Source organism: Lissotriton vulgaris, chromosome 11, assembly GCF_964263255.1.
Source record: "Lissotriton vulgaris chromosome 11, aLisVul1.2, whole genome shotgun sequence".
Lineage (NCBI taxonomy): Eukaryota > Metazoa > Chordata > Amphibia > Caudata > Salamandridae > Lissotriton > Lissotriton vulgaris.
In genome coordinates, this window is record NC_141699.1 from 194,532,324 (window position 1) to 194,552,513 (window position 20,190).

A 20,190-nucleotide genomic window follows, 5' to 3' on the forward strand; every position below is an offset into this window, starting at 1 on the left:
CCCTGATCAAAAGTGCCCTTTATAAATCCCGATAAATTAAGTAACAGTGAGGGTGTTATCGAACGCAACACACCCACAGATGGTTATAAGGGAGATTAAGGATACCTAGAACAGATCTAGAACAGAATGATCTCTCTTTACCTAGTTTAGTTGAAGACATTTGCAGTACATCATAGACCACCATAGTTTGAAACACAATAAACAGAGTTCAAGATAGATTGGGATCTTTAAGCAAAGTTACTTACATACAGATGACTTATCTGAAACTTGCTCCAACAATACAGTCTTGTATGGTAAACCTAGCTTGTAGATTTTTGAAGGTTTTAATTTTTAACGAACAGCCATATGATATCTGCAATCATTTTAATTGGTCACACAATAACTTTTGATTTGTGATGTGTATGCAATGCAATAAGAAAGCATGATACCCTTCCTTTAATGTGTGGCACCAAATGGTGTTCCAATTCCAGAATTTCGTACAAATAAATTCAGTGAGCAACACAAACTCTTTTCTAAAAACTTTATTCAACATAAAATATCTAATGTGAAAATCAGCTATCCAACATTTCATTTGTGACAAATAAACATAAATATATTTGTACAAGCTTGGTGTACATAAAATGTAAACGTTAAAACATTTCCAGCATAGAAACTGTACAGTAAAACACACAATAGCATATCATTTTTCAATCTCTTAGGTTCACATAGTAGCCTTCCCAATAGACGTTTGGGAGGAGTTGAGATGTTTGTAGTTTTCCACATTGATTAGACAGGTTTTTATGTTGGAGCCACCTACAGTGGAAGGCAATTACATTCACTGATAAACTTTTCTTTTCCTGCCAAGCTCTATATTGTTTGTTGCAGAAGGAAGCAGTCTCGTCTATCACATCCAATTCACATAGGCATTTACATTTTGAATCTTTAGTAATCCAGCATGGGACACAGACATGGCACTCAGAAATATAAACAAAACAATTAAAAGGCATTACCATATTGAATGTAAAAAATTTACTTTTTCCCAACGTACTCTCAACCAAATTCAACCAAATTCCTCTTAACAAGCATTGCTCAATATGCTACCAAGGTCAAAAGCCAAGATCTATTGGCCAGTTGTTTCACCTCTCACACTTAGCCAAAAGAATATCGGGGCACAAGGTGGTTAGGTAACATAATGAGTCAAATGTCATGTATTTCTGGCACTTCACTAGTAGGGATAATAAAGAAAGTAGTTCTGAGTCACGCCTCACTTTATTTTCATCCAGATCAGGGACAATATAATTCACATTTTTGTAGCAGTGGAAAAAAATGATAGACAAGGTAGTATGTTGGATACTAGATAATAGTCAAACCTAAGATGGTGAAGTGGATCCTTTGTTAATTTTATCATGTCTGTCTGGCATCCTATTATGTATTTTTAAGCTGAAAACAAAGGCAAATAACATTATTATGTTGATGGTAAATAGGCCCAGAAGTAACATAACAGTGTAACTTACTTTTCCCTCTTCAATATCAATTCCATCTCTGAGTCATACGTCCTTCCGTTTTTTTTTTTTTTTACTGTAAGTGCATCATGACCTTTCTGTTTCATGCTTGTTGCTCCCAATCAAATCTCCATCATAAACACTGAGTTTGTATGTTTAACATTGATTGCAAGCTGCTGCGAATTGATAGATGGTTCAGGTCACTGACTGCCTTAAATGGCTTCTTGATGACATTTTGCTGCTCTTAAGTTGCTCAAAGCATGCAGTGTTTTGACACATGACCTGAAGGTTTCTGTCAAACAGGAAAAGCTTAACTGATGTCTAATAAAGTAGCTATCCGAGATGAATGTCAACCATATTAGTTCAAGCACAAGAGCCATTTGTGCTACACAAATGTTAAACAAACGTTAAGTATGTCTTAATCTTAAAAGACAGACAATGTGCAATTCTTGGACTTTGTTATACCCAATTAAAGTAGGGTTAGGCTATTCCTTTGCTTTGTTCATTCCACAAACTTGGAATCATACTACAATTCCAGTTTTAAATGGTATGCAGAGTGAAACACATGCATACTTGTGATAACTTTGCTGCTGAATACTTGTGTCTTTTTCTATTTTCCCATGTTTAATCCTTTCACTATGGCATTACAGCCTGGTGTCAAGGGATATGAATGTTAAACATGAATTATAGACCTTGAATCGCAAGCCAGGACCTTTAAAGAGGTTGATGGCCTTTAACAACCAGTATAGCAAGAGATGAAGGGCTAAAATGCTACTAGAACATTCTACTCACTCAAGGTAGAATGTTCAATAAATTAAATTAAGAAAATTAAAAAGGGAGAAGCTGAAAGACAAACATTGGACTGTTATAGCAGAAGGTCCACACCAGCCACTATTGGTATTGAGTCACTCCATTTTCTTTAATGGAACTCCCAACATTCTAATGTTATAAATACGTTTATATTACAGTCATTGTAAAAAGCAAATGGAGTACTCCTGAATTCTAGCTACAAATATTCCAATAAATCATGTTATAAATAATTCCTAAAAGATAAAATTATAATTAGTACAACAAACTGTTACTTCTGGAATGAACAGACTTAAAAAACACACACTTACAGGCAGTCAGTCAAAAGTAACAGAAATAGGTAGCAAGCCTCATAATTCCCAGAATCAATTCTCCTGACCCTGAAAGTTATGCACAACATTTTTCAAGAAAATTGCTTCTATGAATTCTGGTTTCCATATCACACAGTGTGGAGTTTAACCTGGGATTAATCTAGCAAGACAGACAGCAATAATAGCCCTTGCCTAATAATACATGTCAGTTGACCATGATGGATATTCAAATCAAAACAAATTCTACAGCCATCCTCAGATCAAAGATCAATATTGCATAAGTTCCTAGCACCCTTTTAGTGAATGGGTCAAACTTATTGAGGGGACCCCTATATTTTGTACATGTTGAATTGACACATCAATCCAATTTGTAAAGTAGTGTAAATTATGTTAATGGCTTGAAATTTGCACTTTGAAACTGGCCACTATCTTTGTATTTTGCATACCTCTAGACTTTTTACCAAATAGAGGCCCTATGCATCTGTGGGCAATAACGAACTAGCGTCTCTGGGATATCTGATCTTCCCTGACACTAATTTCAACAACAGACTGCACATGGCTGCCTAATATATTTAAAATCTTGGCAGCACTACCTTGCTTTGATCTTGCAATGGTGTGTAACTTTAATAGTCTATCTTGGTTTTGTATGTACCATATTATGTACCATATTAATCTGAATACTGAAGACAGCGAAAGTATTTTTGAGAAAGCATAATGGATGTGCCAGAAAAAGATAAATATGTAGGAAGAGTCCTACCATGTTTACAATGTTGCTTCTGCTTACAAAAGAAGAACGGTGATGTCATTTATTTTAATAGAGATTTGCAAGCATTTTTTAGAACTACTGTAATTGTATTTGATAGACATCATTCATTTGAACTCTGAAAGATTCAACTATAATTTCCAATCCTTTTATTGGACATCAGATTTGATAAGTCATTTTTCCTATATTAAGTTTGACTGCAGAATTCCCGTTATTGTCTAATATTTATGTCAATATTACACAGTACTATTTCTTTTCTAGAGATGCCCAACGTAACATTGCCTCCACAAACTCATATTTTTATTAACCTTAGGCTGACCATCTTACTCCAAATTATTATGGACATCGTCTCCAGTCCTAAACCTTTCTCCTCAAATCACTGATTGTAGGCGCTTCAGTCTAATTAGTTCAATGGAAGGAAAAAACAGCACTAGAACATCCAGAATGCATTTGGCTATCACAAAAAAATCCACAACTGAAAACAAAGCCTATAATGACCTGGAGGAAGGTTGTCATCCTAAACCTAGAGTTCAAATGAACCTGCATAATTAATTTGCTTTGTCGACCATCGGTGCCATGTAAATAACAATTAAGAATGAAGACTATCACATCTTTCTCTGGGCACCAGTATGTTCTAAACAGCTTTGACAGTTCCCGATTAGCTACTATCCTCAGATGGGGAACCAGACTTAAATCCCAAACTCAAGCAATAAACTGAGAGTGATTACGTTCTGCTCCACTGCAAGCCCCGCAAACTCGTAGGACTCGCACTAAATGCCACCACAACAAATACAAGTTGAACATTCATACGCTCAGTTTCTTGTCAGTCACACAGCAAGGATCTAGTATTTATATACACAACCATGGGTCACCTAGGAACAAAACCATGTTGAAAAGCAGGAATTTTCTTAGAGGATTACTTTGTGCAGGAATCAGCTAAAAGTTTAACAAATATCTTTCCAATTACATTTAAGAGATGTTGGATGGTGCAAAGCCAGTTTAGTTACAGAATGAGAACACAATGTCAACTTCAAAAGATATGCAGTGTGAACGACCATGCATTTTTGTAGAAATACATACTTTGCTTTGCTGTTAGATTCTAGTGGAATAATATTATTACCTTGCTAAATGTATCCATCAAACCAAGAGAGAAATTGTAACCAGAACAAATAGTTCTTTGATGCTATTTTCATTCCTTCAGAAGCAAACTGCGATGTTGCCTCTTTTGATGTTGGGTCTCCATTTAAAAAAAAAACAGCTATTCCAAATGGAAATTGGCTCATTTAATTTTTCTTTCCATGATGATTTTACTATTTTACTATTGAGTACAGAACACACTATTGCATGAAAACAGGGTTTTTTGAGGACTATGTACAGTGATTCTACTGTATTGTTATCTGACAGAATTCCAAACAGTGCACAAAAACAACTTAGAAAAATCTTTATAATAAATATCATTACCTGAACTATTATGGCTGAAACCGCTGTAGCTAAAGGTTAACTTCGACAAATGTAGGACTCTGGGCCTTATTTAGATCTCAGCGGATGGAATTAACCGTCACAAATGTGCCGGCTATCCCATCCGCGGTATTATGATCAATATAGTATGTAATGGGATCGTAATGTGGCAGTCGGGATCACCGTCACGTTTCTCACAGAGTTTTGCCCTCCTCCATGATCTAAATTAGGCCCTGTGTATTGCTTCATCAGGCTATCACAATGTAGGCCTTGAAATCTCATCACAATGTAGAAGGAACGATGTGCCAGATTTCATTTATGAACCAGGTACTATTTTGCAAAATCCTATACCCAGTTTACACAATAAAGCTCTTCAAAGTCTTTAATTATGTTTTAAATATTAAACCATTTTGATTATTTTTTTATTTTACAAATCATTTTGTGCTTAACTTCTATGGGACTCAATGCTCTGCAGTAGGCAGTCTAAAGTGACAGTCGTTATATTTTAAGTTAGTATTCAGTATTTTTATATGGTCATGCCTTAATTTGTAGATTATTAAATTCCCCCTTGTTACACATATTAGAATATGTCAATATGCTACCCTGTACTATATGCTGAAAAGGATTCTGCACTTTCAAGGATAGTGAAATATTTCTAAGAACTTTACAGTGTCTGCGTTTTTCCCATTTTGAGAGAGAATATTCAAGGATGAAAAGCACATACCCATATAGTTGTTTTCGAGTTCTAGTTACGCTCTCAAAATCCAATCTGTATTAATAAAAAAGTGTCTTAGGTCGCAACGGGCATGTGTGCCCACTTTTTGCACTCCTGGGGCATTCCCCGGGACTGCAAAAAGTCCATACAGAAGAGGCTGCAGATCCTTGAGCTGCCTTTTCTATAATACAGATCATGCTGACTTGCATGTAGCCCAAACACACTCTAACGAGGGTGTATCTGTAATATGAAACCTGGAGTTGTATGGGACCCTTGCTAGAAAGATACTTAACATTTGTTTCTGAAATGACATTGGGTACACAACTGCATGGGTATGAATATGTATTGTAAACTATTTAAAATGAACCATAATTCAACCATACATGAAATCACTGACACTTTCACGCGGTTACAAAAAAGCTGAAGCAGTTGTCAAGTTTACAAGCAGATGTAATGCTTCCAACAACAACGAAACATATCATCAATCTACAAGATATTTCATTAGTATATGAAATGCACGTAAATAATTCTATACACTGGGGCCCAGATGTATTAACATTTGACGCAACGCAGCGCAGCAAGACAACTTGCGGTAAATGGGAAGAGCAGGAATGCACCATATTTACATAGATATGGCACATTGCTGCCCTCTTTCTGCTTTTGCACAGTGAGTGTTGCCTAGCGCCAACGCAGGCACCCATGTGCCATGCTGCTAGGGCACCTGCGTTATAGGCAGGTTCAGTCTTGTGCAGGAAGAGACACCTTCTTTAAAAAAAAAACCAATCCTCAGAGGCATTTTCTTCTGTCAATGTGTGCTACAAAATGCATCGCACAATGAAAGAAGTAATAACGAGGAGAAATAAACATATTTCTCCTCTATGCCTCTGTTGGGCTGGCATAGCATTTTGACGTAGTCTTAGGTTTACTATCCTTAGTAAATCTGGGAATTACCCAAAATCCATGCACAGATGTCAGTGAATGCCCACACTCCACTCATGGAGTGTCTTCCCAATGCAGAGTAATGCAAGGCAGCGATTTGCGCTGTCTTGTGTTACAGCGGAATTACTAAGCCACTCACAGCCACCCAAGGTGACTTTGAATGGCTTAGTAAACATAACTCAAGCCCTTGCGTCACCTTCAGTGATGTAATGGCACCGCAAATGCCTTAGTAAATTTGGACTTAGATGTTTAATTCTTCAACGTTGACAAATTGAAATTAAATCGGTCAACACACACAACAGTTTATCAAGTTCTGATTACTTCATGATTCCTAAAACAGACTTTTTCAGCACAAAACCTAAGAAAACAATTTGCTTTTTCCACATGGTTTTTGTTAAGACTGAAAGTGCAAGGCAGGCAGGCATCGAATACGTATTCCCATTTTGAGGAGGATGGCAATTGCCATGTTTTAAGCCAGGAGCAGAGTATACATATTATTCTGTTTGCTTTCAAGCATCATGATGCAGTTGTGTAACAGCTGTCACTTGAATTGCCATCAGGCAGAGAGTTACGTACTCACTCGGGATGTTTTAAGCTGGGTAGCTGACCATGCAAGCACAGTAGACTATGGAAATGAACTTGTGAAGTTTCAGTTCCACCCGGGTCAAGCATCTCCATTTACATTTACAGTTACATTTTTACAAGCATGGGCAAGAAGCACAAAGAACATAACTTTCTGAGGTCCACGTCACACTCTCTTGCGCTTTGACACATGGTGGTGGCACACGTCAGCTTTTCAAGCTTATATGCACTGTGTATGTTCTGTGCATCAGCCTTGTTTCCCATCCCATCCTTCTTGTGATCCAGAGTGTGATCGGTTGACTGACGAGTGAGATCCCCTTCCTACCATTTCCTGGCCCCATTCTCTGTGACTTGACTCCTGTAAGCCTCGTCCCTTTGTCTCAATTGGCAAAAAGCAGGCAGCCAGGGCTGCTAGGACGGTGCAGCCACTGTAGACTAATAACGTTAAGTATACCGAAGACTCGAGCATCACCTGAGGAGTAAATAAGGAACAGTATAAGCAAGCTATCTCTTGGGTAGTAGGGTACTGTATGGTGCCACAACATGACAAAGGCAGTCTATCTCTTGAGCAGCAGGATACACTATTGTACCATAACATGTCGTAAGCAGTCTATCTGTTGAGCAGCAGGATACAATATAGTAACATAACATGACACAAAAAGTCAATTCAATTCAAAAAGCTGTATTCGGTACATTTTACATGACCATAAAAGCATACTAATAGACATTTGAATGAAATTGAAGCCAGCATTCATAATTTTTTCATCCTCCAGGCTACATATAAAATTAAAAGCTTGTTTATAATGATAGTGTTTATTTACTAAAAAAAGAGGTTTGAAAGTGAATTTACGAAAAGTGTTTATTTACTAAAAAAAGAGGGTTGAAAGTGAATTTACGAATGTCCCTATAAAAATCAAAAAATAATTAAAAATGCAGCGTGGTTTGAGGAGATTTTCCATCATATGGACATTTTGGTGAAACATGGTACCTTCGACTAATCTTAGGGAACGAAACTAAATAATGTAAGGTACCAAGTCTTAATCTAGTCAGAAAGAATCTATGCTGAACGTTTCTTACTGTAATAAGGTAGGGTTATATGCCCATAAAAAATGGGCGCTCATAGTAAGAAATAATACTTTATTCTGAACTTGATTCACCCTCCCTTACTAAGTCCATAGAAGTAATAAGCCTTGTTTTCAGTTCTTTCTTACTATATTCTTGAATAGACATAGGTTCCTTAGGCTCTGGAATTAGTTTGCAGCTTTTTAATACAGTTTGTATATATTCAAGCCACAATATTTTCCTACTATTATCTAGAGCCAAGCAATCAAGTATTATGCTCTTAGTGAATCTAGCTTCTTCTCTCCTCCAAATCCCATGCCATAATGTTAAACCAGCTGTTTTTTATAAACTCGCTAATGTAGGGGACAGACAATTCTCTATGAGCTAAGCAATTAGATGTAGAACTTGGGACTACTAGCAAAGGTTTTAAGAATGTATTCTCTTGTGTTTGGAGGGTTACAGTATTAGCTCTCCCCGATAAAGCTGCACCATAGCATGCAGTCGAAATTGCTTTACTTCTATATACGGTGAGCATTTCCCTTATGGGTTTATTTCCTGTTTTTTTGGAGAATCTAAAAATGCCCTCTATGCTTCGTATAAATTTTAAATTTGATAAGTTAATATGTGAACCCCATGTACCATTTTCATTAACACCTTGAATGCTACAGCTAATTCTCCTGGATGCTGACTTTTCTGGATTCCCATTGTTCATGACGAGCTCAGCTCGTCATGAGTGTATGGAGGTGTACATCATGACAAGCTGAGCTCGTCATGAGCGTCCAAGGGGTTAAACAGTAAACCCAGATAAGTAAAACTTGAAACTCTCTCAATCGCAATGCCATCCACATAATGCTTTTTGATCCTTCCTCTTTTTTTGCCACAAGTCATGACAACGTTTTTGGTTAAATTAAATTTTAAATCCTTTTCAGTCATAAAATGAGCAACTTTTTCAATCAGGCATTGCCAACCATAGCCGTCCTTGAAATAAGGACGGCATCGTCTGCATAGGTCCTGCGAGGTCCTACTTTTGGTGCATCGGCCTTAAGATTCTGTAGACAACTATCAATGTTATTTATAAGAAGTCTAACTCTGGAGCAGCAGGATAAACTATACTAAAGTAACATGACATTAGCAGTCTACAATATAGTAAATGAACATGACACAAGCAGTTTATCTTTTAAGCAGCAAGATACAATATAGTATCGTAAAACAGAAGCAAGTTCAGAGAATCTCATTCAGAAACATAATTAACAAGAATTTTCAATGCAATCGGTCTCACATTTGCGAGCGTTTAAGCTTGGCATTGTAAATGACACTGCCTTTTATTTATGTGTTTTTAAAAGCAACACATAAATAAAAGGCGTTTTTTTTTTTTTAAAATTTTTGAAAACCTTTATTGTGCTCAATAAACAGTACACATACGGGCCTACAACCATCCGGCCGGCCACGACACAGCATGTAGCACTAGTGCACGCAATACGGCGCCAGGGAAAGGCGGCATAGCAACAGTTACGATGAATTGACAATATGTAAGGCGCCATACTTCCCAGGCACAGGAGCAATGTAGGTTAAATTTAAGATTTTTTTTGCGCAAATAGTAAGAACAGGTCAAAGTGTTCCGTACAGTGACTACGAAGAGAAAGAAGCAAGGTCCATGTAGGTGGGACTTGACAAGAAACATCAGTGTCTGGCGAAGCGCTTCACAACATGCAAGTCCCGACCAGAGGATGGCCACAAAATAGACAATCACCAGAAAGCTGCCTAAACAACCCATCTGCATATACACCACCACCCATCCCCCAGTACACCTAGCACGGGCCCAAAAGAAAGGAGAAAAATCGTAATAGAACAGAGAAAGGCACCATAGAAATAAATTTCGAACTAAAAGTAACCCCCCACCCTACACACATGCAGAGGCTATGGCCTGCCCCCCCCCCCCCCCTAGCAGAGTGTCTGTCGCCCCATAAACCCGAAATATAGCGAGTAAAGAGAAAAGAAGAGAAGAAGGAAAGAAAGCAGTAGGGGAAGCGAAAAGGAAAAAAGGTATAATCCTTTGAATACAGCGAGAATAAGGAAGAGAAAGAAAGGAAAAGAGAAAAAGAACAAAGGAGACAAAACGTGCCATATGGTATAGAGAGGGAGAGAAGGACACCCTAATCTTCAACTCTCAAAGGCAAGAAAGAAGGGAGGGAGGAGGGTCAATTCCAGGCAACCCGGTCCCCGCCAGTCTTACGACATTCGCGCCCCCAAAGTCAGGATAAACGGCAAGAATTAAAGCAATATAGGAGCGAAGCCTTATTCAACAGCGAACACGCAGACTGGACACAAAATACAGTCACAATTCCCTACCCACCCGCCCAGCAGCCAGTATCAGGAAAAACAACCTAGCCCTGTCCTGAACGCGGATAGTCCCACAGTCGCGCTGCCCAAGAGGGGTCCGCCCACCACAAAACAAAAGAGCAAAATGGCGAAAGGGCAGAGGACAGCAAAGCGGAGGCACAAAATGGCCACGATGAGTCAGCAGGAAGTCCGTCAATTGCAGCAGAATGTTCCTTAAGCACACCAGGCGTACACAGCGTTGTAGTCAGGATAGGCAAAAAGCGCAGCGCAGGAAGAGAAGGCAACCAGGACGATGCAAACGGGTCTCGGGGCATCCACAGTAGAGAGTCTGGCCACAATGTTGCGCACCTCTCCTGGAGGAGAAACAAAGTATTCCGAGGGTGGGCGTCAGGCTGGTGATCCTGGGCGTCCACAAGATAGTCAGGGAGCTCAGACGTACAGCTTACCGGAGAGATCATCGGCGCCTCACTCGTTGCAGGCAATGGCAGGCGGTCGCCGCGCAGTTCAGGGCCATCGGTGCCCCAGCCCAACGTTGATGTCATTCGGTCCAGCTTGTCGCCCAGTTCCCAGTTACAATGTCGCACTTCCAAGCGGAGGTTCCGCAGGGCTGAGAGAACTGCGCCAAGAGAAATCACAGGCTGTGGACCTCCGGCCTTGTGCCCCCGAGGGATCTCCAGAGGCATTGGTGCTCCTATCGTCAGGGCGGCACTGGACTCCGGCGTGGAGGGGCTTAGGTCCCCACAAAACATGGCGGCACCCCCAGCCAACTCGATCAGGGTCCACCCCGGGCACCAGTTGCAGGATAGCGCCAGCGCACCCCTTCGTTTCCACTGACCGGGGAGGACGCTCCGTGCCCCAAAGCAATGCGGGTCAGTTACACTCCACTCGGCAATCTCGGGCAGCGAGGCATGGGGTCCGCAAACAAAGTGCAATTCAAGATGTCCGTCCCCTCCTCGTTCCAGGCGCCTCAAACAAAGGCTCCGCCACAGTGGAGGTCCGCAGCTCCGTGAACACTGTCTCCTCTCCGCCCGCGTCGCTTCATCCCTGGTGACTAGGCTCAAGTCGCGCCTCGCAGGGCCAGCGCCGGCACACTACCATATGCGCCAGCGAAGCACTCCGGCCGGCATCAGGGTCAGGAGGCACGGAAGGAGGAGCCCACTGAAGCGAGGTCCAGGGCCGGGAGTCAGGGGGCAGATTTCTCCGGCTACCGGGCAGGTCCGGGGCTCGGGAGACCACCGTCGTGATCAGCGTCGTCTCGCACACACGCTGCCGTCGAAATCGTCAGGATTATGAGCAGGATGTAGGCACGGCAGAAACGGACTGGCGGAGCCGGGAGCCTACAGGTCCGCTCCGGTCGCCATCTTGGCTCCTCCCGGCGTTTTTGTTTTTAATGCCAAGAGCATGGGAGAGCACTTGAATGTTGGCTGCGCCCCTTTTTTTTAGACACTGCTGCCATATTCAGGTTACAGTGAGCAGCGTCTAAACAAAGGGGTGCAGCCAACATTAAAGTGAAAGCGCATATGGGGCTTTCACCCAAAGTGATAACACATTTATGGATTTCAAAAGCTTCAATAGCGCTAGTAATTAAATAATTAAATAAGCCCAGCCACTAAGGTGAAAGCGGTCTGCGCCATATATTAAATAATTAAAAGAGTGCTGCCGGTATAGTTAAAGTTTTACAAAAAAACCATAACAAAACAAACATTACCAAAACCAAACGTCAAGCAGCCAACACCAAACCTATTGGTTTTTCCAATACTTGTTTCTTTTGTTAAAAGTCATATGCAGAAAATTCGTTTTAACTGTACTGCCTTTTTGCTAGTGGTATGGTGAGGGATTTGCTTTTCAAAGGCAGAGTCTGGGTATATGTTTGTTCCTGGAATGTCAGCAACATCACAGAAGTGAACCACAATTGAACTTTTCACTACTATGTTGTCGGAGCAGTGAATAATTATGGGCCCCATATAGAAAGTTTACAATATTATAGTGAGAGTAATCTATGACAGGGTTGATTTCTACAGAATGTTTCCAAGTGACATTACTGTCTATGATGTCACTAGGAACAATTAAATGAACCCCCAATATCGATAACTATTTATATACAATTTATGTTGTTTGTGGTAATGGCACACTGGTAAGCGCATGATTTTTCGTAAACTGTTCCTATGGATTCGTTGTGCAAGGGGAGTCATAATTGAGCAACACACTAAATTACCTTCCACCCCTCTCTCTCATCTACTTCAGGCTAACAAAATCAATACTTAGCATCCTAACTGATTCCTTCTTAACACCTAGGCATTCCCTTGCATTTCAGTCCCAGGCCATGCTGCCCTCTACAAAGAAGAGTGCGGAAAGCAGAGACCATGCACATACGGGGTCATAAGGATGGAGGATTTTCGCATCCTCCGGGCCGGCGGAAGCCACCGCCGGCCCGGAGGATGCGGAAAATCCTCTGCGGACCCACCAGGACCCACCGCTACATTAGGATGGCTGGTGGGTCATGGTTTAGGTCCACAGCTTTTCCGCCGCGGCTGGCTTACAACCGCGGCGGAAAAGCACTAAAATGGTGAAGGTGTCTCTTAGACACCGTCAGCCAGATTAGGATGTGCTTGGGAACATGCTTTTCCGCGGCGGCTTTTCCGCCGTGGAAAAGCATGTGTAACTGCACTGCAGGGGCCCATTGCGGGCCCCCTAGGTGTAGTGGGGGGTGCACATGGGGGGTACCTATGGTACCCCCCTGCATTTGCGTGCACAATGCAGCAGGCACCGCGCGGTGCCTGCCGCTTTGTGCACGCAAATGCTGTGCATGCATTTTTAACATTGCTGCGGGTGCAGCTTGAAGCTCCACCCGCCGCAATGTTAAAAATAGAGGATGTGACCGCCACCCTGGCGGTCACATCCTAATCTGCACAGAGGGAACGCCGCAGCCCATGCGGACGTTCCCTCATGCTCTGGGGTCGCGGACGGACTCAAGTCCGTCCGCGATCCTAATGACCCCCATAGTGGCTATCTTGAAGTCACTGTCTGCTGCAGGTCTGTACAGACCCACAGATAATAAGGAAGATGATGGTTTTGGATGCACCAGCATCATCTGCCTTCTTCAGCATCTTTTGGATCAGCAGAGACCGAGTAGAGGCGGGTGTAGATGAAACCGGGAAACATCATCCGCCATTACACTCACTCTTTCAAGTCTTTTGAGACCCAGGGCATCAGTTGTAGACAACCATCTCCCTCCCACCCCTTGTTTAGTCATTTAGGGACCTAAGCAAGGAGGGGAAGATCCGAGAAGAAACCACGTTCCATGGTGGTATCGTTGCGGTTTTCACCACTGCCTGTAAGCAATGAATACCAGGGGTTCAAAATCTATATTCATGCCTATACGATCCATTGATTTTCCTCAGCAATGTAATACCTTGTTTTCTACAACAGGAAAAGAAGCACAATAGTCACACCTTAGAATGCACAGTTAGAATTAACATATTTGTTCAAATCAACAAATCACTGGTTTCAGTTAGTCAATTTAGGACTGTACTATGCTGCTCAAAATGTCACAACTGCTGGTCAGTTACACACTATGTTAGGTGTACATTTATTTAAATAAGGAAATACCTGACATACTCTCCTTCTTTCAAACGGATATGGTTACTGTACCTACCTGTGCAATGAATGGAGTTATTAGGGCTCCGACTCGCGCCATCCCACTGCAGGTCCCCAAACCAAGAGCTCGAGTAGCTGTAGGGTAAACCTGTTCAAATAAAAAATATATGCACATCAGCCCCCTAAGAGGGTTCACATTTTGACTATTTTAGTATTCTCCTGCACATGCCAGAACTACAGAACTTCCCCCCTATAGCCCGTCTGCAAAAGCATGAGGCTCGCTGAAATATGTGTTTGGGTGCAGCATGCCACCTTGGAAGACATTAGCATTTAGGGCCAGATGTACGTAGCCTTTTTGTGAAAGCAAAGGATTCTCAGAGAGCTGTTTTTCCTTATGTAAGAAATTAAACTGTCATTTAGTCACACGTAACTGAACAGCAATTTACGTTTGCTCAGTATTTGGAGGGGGTGAGTTTACGGCGTCCGTTTCAATATCAAATAAGATTTATATGTACGAATGTTTTGCGACTGAACTCCAGTGGCAAAACATTAATAATTTACTGACCACAGGGACCCTGGATATCTAATGGATAGGTGGCTGTTCCCGGGGGGAGACTTCACAAGGGTACTCTACATCAACCCCACCAAACTGAAACTGACAGGCCCCACAATGCATGTGGTCCAAGCATGGCGGACAGCTACGAAGAGCCTGGGCTGGGAGGGTAAAGTCATGCAGGCCACCCCACTATGGGATGCCGAGATATTGGCAATTTAAGACATACCAAGGGGCTTTGACCGCTGGGATCAGTATTTCCAGGGTCGGGGATCTGTGGAGGGTGGGAGAAGCAGTCACTTTCGCTCAACTACAAACAGAGTACGAACTTGCAAATAATGAACACTTTAGATGCATACAGATCAAAAATGCACTGCAAGCAGCCAGGATCTTGGTCAGGATGGGCAGGAGAGCTGATCCTCTTTGCCTTTGACAATGTCAATAAGAGGGGACTTTCTTCCACACGATCAGGGCAACTCCAGTCATCCTGGAACTGCATCACTGAAAAACTGGAGAGGGCTGGGGGGAAGAAACTAACGGCCACCCCGCAACTGTGCCCGCTAAATACATGGAACACCACTGACCTTAACCAGAACGAGCAAAAATGGGTTTCACTTGGATGGGCAATCGCCAAACGCAACATTGCACAGTAATGGGGGACAGGGGAGATGCTACGAATTAGAGATTAGGTAGTTGACATGGACAGAGCCATGGTAGCCGGAAAAGAATGCCGGAAAAGAATGCCCTAAAAAATGGGACTGTAAATGGGCAGCATGGAATGCATATAGAGGGGATATTTGCCTGTCTCCAACAGTGGAGCTTCGACGTAGTGAGGTCAAAATGCATGAGACGTGCTGCTGCAGAAGCGTTGTCAGAATAACGAGCCTATATAATATATATGCAATTATTATTAAATTACACCGATTGTATATCTAAATTCATGTTGAGAATGGAAGGCATTGTTGTGCTGTTTGTGTTTTATAAAAATTAAAATAGTTTAAAAAAAAATTGCACTGCTAGCAGCGATAACAAAAAGGGAAAACGCCACTAGAGTCCTCCCCGTTGGAGGCCAGGGTTTCAAACGAGTACATGAAGGGGAAATCCATTTCAATGACTCATAAGAAACTAATCAACAACATGTCTGACACCCTCCTGCCGCTCCAAGCCAAATGGGAACATGAAGTAGCCGTTTGGAGGATGAGGAATAGCTTGAGACTCATGCTTTTCCCAGAGAGATTGCTATCTCCTCTAGGCTGAGACTTGTACAGCTAAAAATACTCCATAGAACGTATCTCGCTGTCCCGGCTTTGGTAAAGATGGGCTATAGAACCGAAGCAGGATGCATGAGGAGATGCGGGCAAGAGGGCACCTTTGTGCATGTACTCCTACTCTTTTATCTGCAGATATAGAAGTCATTATGATCGCGGACGGACTTGAGTCCGTCCGCGACCATAGAGGTATGGGCTGCGGAGTTCCCTCCTGTGCAATTAGGATGTGCCCGCCACCCTGGCGGTCACATACTCTATTTTTAACATTGCGGCAGGTGCTGCTTCATGCAGCACCCGCCGCAATGTTAAAAATGAAAGGTGTGCATTTGCATGCACAAAGCGGCAGGCACCGCGCGGTGCCTGCCGCTCTGTGCACGCAAATGCAAGGGGGTACCATATGTACCCCCCATGTGCACCCCCCACCCCCCCTTCACCCCTGGGGGCCCGCAAAGGGCCCCCAAACAAGAATCTGTATGCCTTTGCACGGCGGACATGCCGCCGTGTAAAGGCATTGAAATTCAGACATCCTAATATGGCTGGCGGTGTCTGAGAGACACCTCCACCATATTAGGCCTTTTCCGCCGCGGTTGTAAGCCAACGGCGGCGGAAAAGCAGCGGACCTAAACCAGGACCTACCAGCCATCCTAATGTGGCGGTGGGTCTTTGGTGGGTCCGCACAGGATTTTCCGCATCCGCCGGGCCGGTGGTAGCTTCCGCCGGCCCGGAGGATGCAGAAAATCCTCCATCATAATGTGCCCCACACTGTCTGTTTTACGATGGTTATGATGTGTCTTTGCACATCTACATATTATGACATATATTTCTTCGGTCAAGCTCAAATTGGGTTCTTAGTATGTATCATTCTATTAGACCGACCTGGTCACTTATCTATTTTGTTGTCCCCGCAGATTAACGATTTGTGAGCCTATGATACCGCATAACCGGTCGTTGCTCCAGTTGTATACAGATGGCCCCCGAAACACCTGCTACTGTTTTTTCGCCCTGAAGAAGGAACAGTATATATGTTTGTTTTGTGTTCCTAAACGCACATAGGCCTTTACGTAATTTAGTCTGTGCATCTGTTTTGTTTTTTGTATTTTATTATCAGGTGTCGTTAGATGTTTATGATTGTTCAAAACAAAAAAATGTTATGTCTATGTTTGAGATGTAATATTGTATATGTTGTTTAATGTTTCTTTTATGGGCCGCTGTGCTTGTTAGTACAGGTCATCCTGTCACATGTATAAAACATAATATTTTTAATGTGTTTTTTAGTGTTTAACTGTATTTATCTTTTTGATACCAATAAAATGTGAATTGATATTATGGTGTAATGTCTGCTAATCTGCGGGACAAACAATAAGTATTATGCATGGAGTAATTACCCACTAGAGTTTATTTCCCTGGAGGAAGATTTTGTTCTTTAACTTATACTCCGGGAATGTACATGTATTCAAAATTCAAAAATATTGGTCTGAGTTGACAAAGTGTATGGAGGAAGTGATGGGTAATAAAATTGACTATAGTATACATATGTGCCTCCTGAATATATGGGGTCCTACTCGTTTAAACAGTTAAGAGAAAATATGGGTGACACTGGGAATGATAATTGCTAAACGGAACATTGTGAGACTGTGGAGGGCTCAGGAGACAACGTCACTTGCCGCATGGGAAAGAGACATGGATTGGTGTATGTTGACTGAAAAAACAGTATATGAATCCAGAGGGTGTCCTAAAAAATCATCACAGATTTGGGAGAAATGGAACGAGTTCAGGGGAGGACTTAGTGAGCCCCAGCAGCTGGGACAGGGACAAGATCCGGGTTGATTAAGTATAAGTTGCCTGAAAAAGCAATCGTCATGGAACGGCTATGACCTGTGGTTTGTGGTACAAGTTAACGATAACTATGCACCCTTGAACGCTTTTGTGAAATGTTTGCAATGTGTAAGCTTGTCATCAAAAGACTTAAAAAAATAATAATTTACTGACTGCAAACATGCAGTGGTAAATTATTAGGTTAGACCTTCGGGAACCCTTCCCCTTTGAGAATGTTGAAAATTTTTTTTTAAGAGAGGGCAGGGGTCACAAGGACAAATGCATACTTTAAAAAAATGTGGAGACATTTTTCTTTTTTTTTTTGAATGCATTCTGCTTTTCCTTTAAGGAAAGGAGGCTGCATTTCAAAAATGCTTTATTTAAAAGTTATCACAGACAAAGTGGTATGCAGACCTCAGCAGGCTATCATCCCAGTGATCCCAGTGATGGCTGCGAATCCTAGTGGGTTGCAATTTTCAACCTACCTCATTATTATTCATGAGGTTGGTCGAATTACAACCCACGAGGAATCAGTATTTTGTGAACTGACCTATCAGTACATAGGTCAGTATGCAAAATACCCCACTGAACGCAAAAATATTGATCACAAATTGCGGCCAAACTTTTGAGACCTAGTTTATACTAGTGCTATGTAAAAAATGAAATATTAAAAACGATAAAATGCTCAGTACTAGAATTTTCACTCACTTTCCTCTTAACTCACTCATTACCAACTATGTATCCCTGCCTTTTAGTGCTTCTAAATACACTTCATTGAAAGGATAAGATATTAATGTCCCAAAATAACTTCTTCGAACAAACTATCAAAGTCCCCACCGTACCGTCTAGGTAAGAAGTAAATCTCAATGATTTAGTGGGTCTTTAGGTCTGTATACATAACCTATAATCTACTTTAATAGCACTGTCAATTTGTGGTGGCACATTTCTCATTGAGTTGATTGTAGGTGTCATGTAAAATCATGTAATTCAGCCTTCACAACTTCAATAATCCACTTGTAGGTTTGAGCCTAACATTATGGAAGACCGTCCAACCAGGTGAACTCTGAAAGCACATGATATCCTGAAGGTCTGGTAAATTCGAAAAACAAAAAAATCTTTCATCCTCATACAGGAAGGAGTTCAATTTTGCATCTCCAGATCAAAAAGCCTATTTGTTTATCCCACCGAAACTTGTGTTGACGGTTATCTGAGTTCCCCGGCTGAGACAAAGTGAATGAAGAATACAAATAGTGGCCTAATTATTGGGTTGTTAAAAAAACTACAGGGGGAGGATGGGTGTTTTTTTGGGTTTGAGTGTGGATGATTTTGAGAGGTTGGAGTGAATGCGAGAAAGTAGTGGGGTTTGTAATGTTTGAATATGATGTTTTTAGCAACATGATGAAATAATGAGATGTATTGTGATGTAGAGAAAATTGTCATTGTCATGCTTCCTATTGTAAAGTGTTTGAATAGAGATGTAAAGTTAAAAAGATAATTTTGTAATGAAATAAAAATTATTTTGTGAAGACTTTGTTTGGCTGTGTCTATTTAGGGTTAGCTCAATTTGTGAAATATACAGCCTAAGTGGGAATTCTTAGTAATACCTTATGTGTGTCTCCGTGTCTCCTATTCCCGAGCCTAAAATTAATATTATGTGGTGCTCTTTGTGAGATAGGCAACATTCTAATTACAGCAGCAAAATACAGTAAATTTACAAATTTTCTATCACATGAAAACTGATGGAGAAAATGTAAAATTTTGTTCTGGAACAAATGTTCTGCCGGTACCTTGCATGACTTTTTAATTGTATACATTTTTCGGCCAAACCAGCAAACCATATTTTTTTGTGATTTCACATTAATCTCCTGAAGTTTCAGGGCATTTTATGGAAAAAGATTCCATGATTTCACACAACCTTTACTCCAGCCTTCATTCTGAGAACGTGGTATTTGGGTACGGGAATAAAGAGCAGGGAAATACCAATACCTCACAGTATGGTACTTACTTTGTGTTGTAATTCCTGCCCATTCTGAGTTCTGCAGGACTGATGAACTAAGAGTAACATGTACCTCATGAGGACAAAGAAACAAACAGTTACCTCAGGAGTGTAAACATAGGCAGCCTGGAATCCTCCAGAAATAAAGGCTCTGGCGATGAAGAGTACCACAGTAAGGACATTCCTAAGGGGAAAAAAAATTGTCTTACATATCAAATATACATACATATGCAAAATATGTATAAAGAGCTATATATGGCTACCATATATTTTACTGCTGCATGACCCAAACAAATATCAGCCAGCTGCACACTTGTGCAGCTACAAAAAACAAGCATTTTCAATGCAGTAGGTCTGGCATTAGTGACAGTTTGAGCTATTGACGTTGCAAATAAAAAACATTATATAAGGGCAACAGGAAAGTGGCGATACTCGCAGATTGTCCACACTATCAAATACCATCTGCTGAGGTAAATGCCTTAACATCCTGATATTATGAACCA

General features: G+C 41.4%; 1 protein-coding gene across 1 annotated transcript in view; it reads right to left on the reverse strand.

Annotated features, from left to right (window-relative positions):
• Positions 1-506: 506 nt before the first annotated feature.
• Positions 507-20,190, reverse strand: part of SVOP (SV2 related protein) — a 393,561-nt gene continuing 373,877 nt past the window's right edge. The window contains exons 14-16 of the mRNA XM_086943094.1: positions 19,790-19,871; positions 14,114-14,203; positions 507-7,528 (exon numbers count right to left, since the gene is read on the reverse strand). Coding sequence (XP_086799220.1) covers positions 7,304-7,528; positions 14,114-14,203; positions 19,790-19,871 — 397 coding nt within the window. The 3' untranslated portion in view covers positions 507-7,303. The remainder of the gene's footprint in view (positions 7,529-14,113; positions 14,204-19,789; positions 19,872-20,190) is intronic.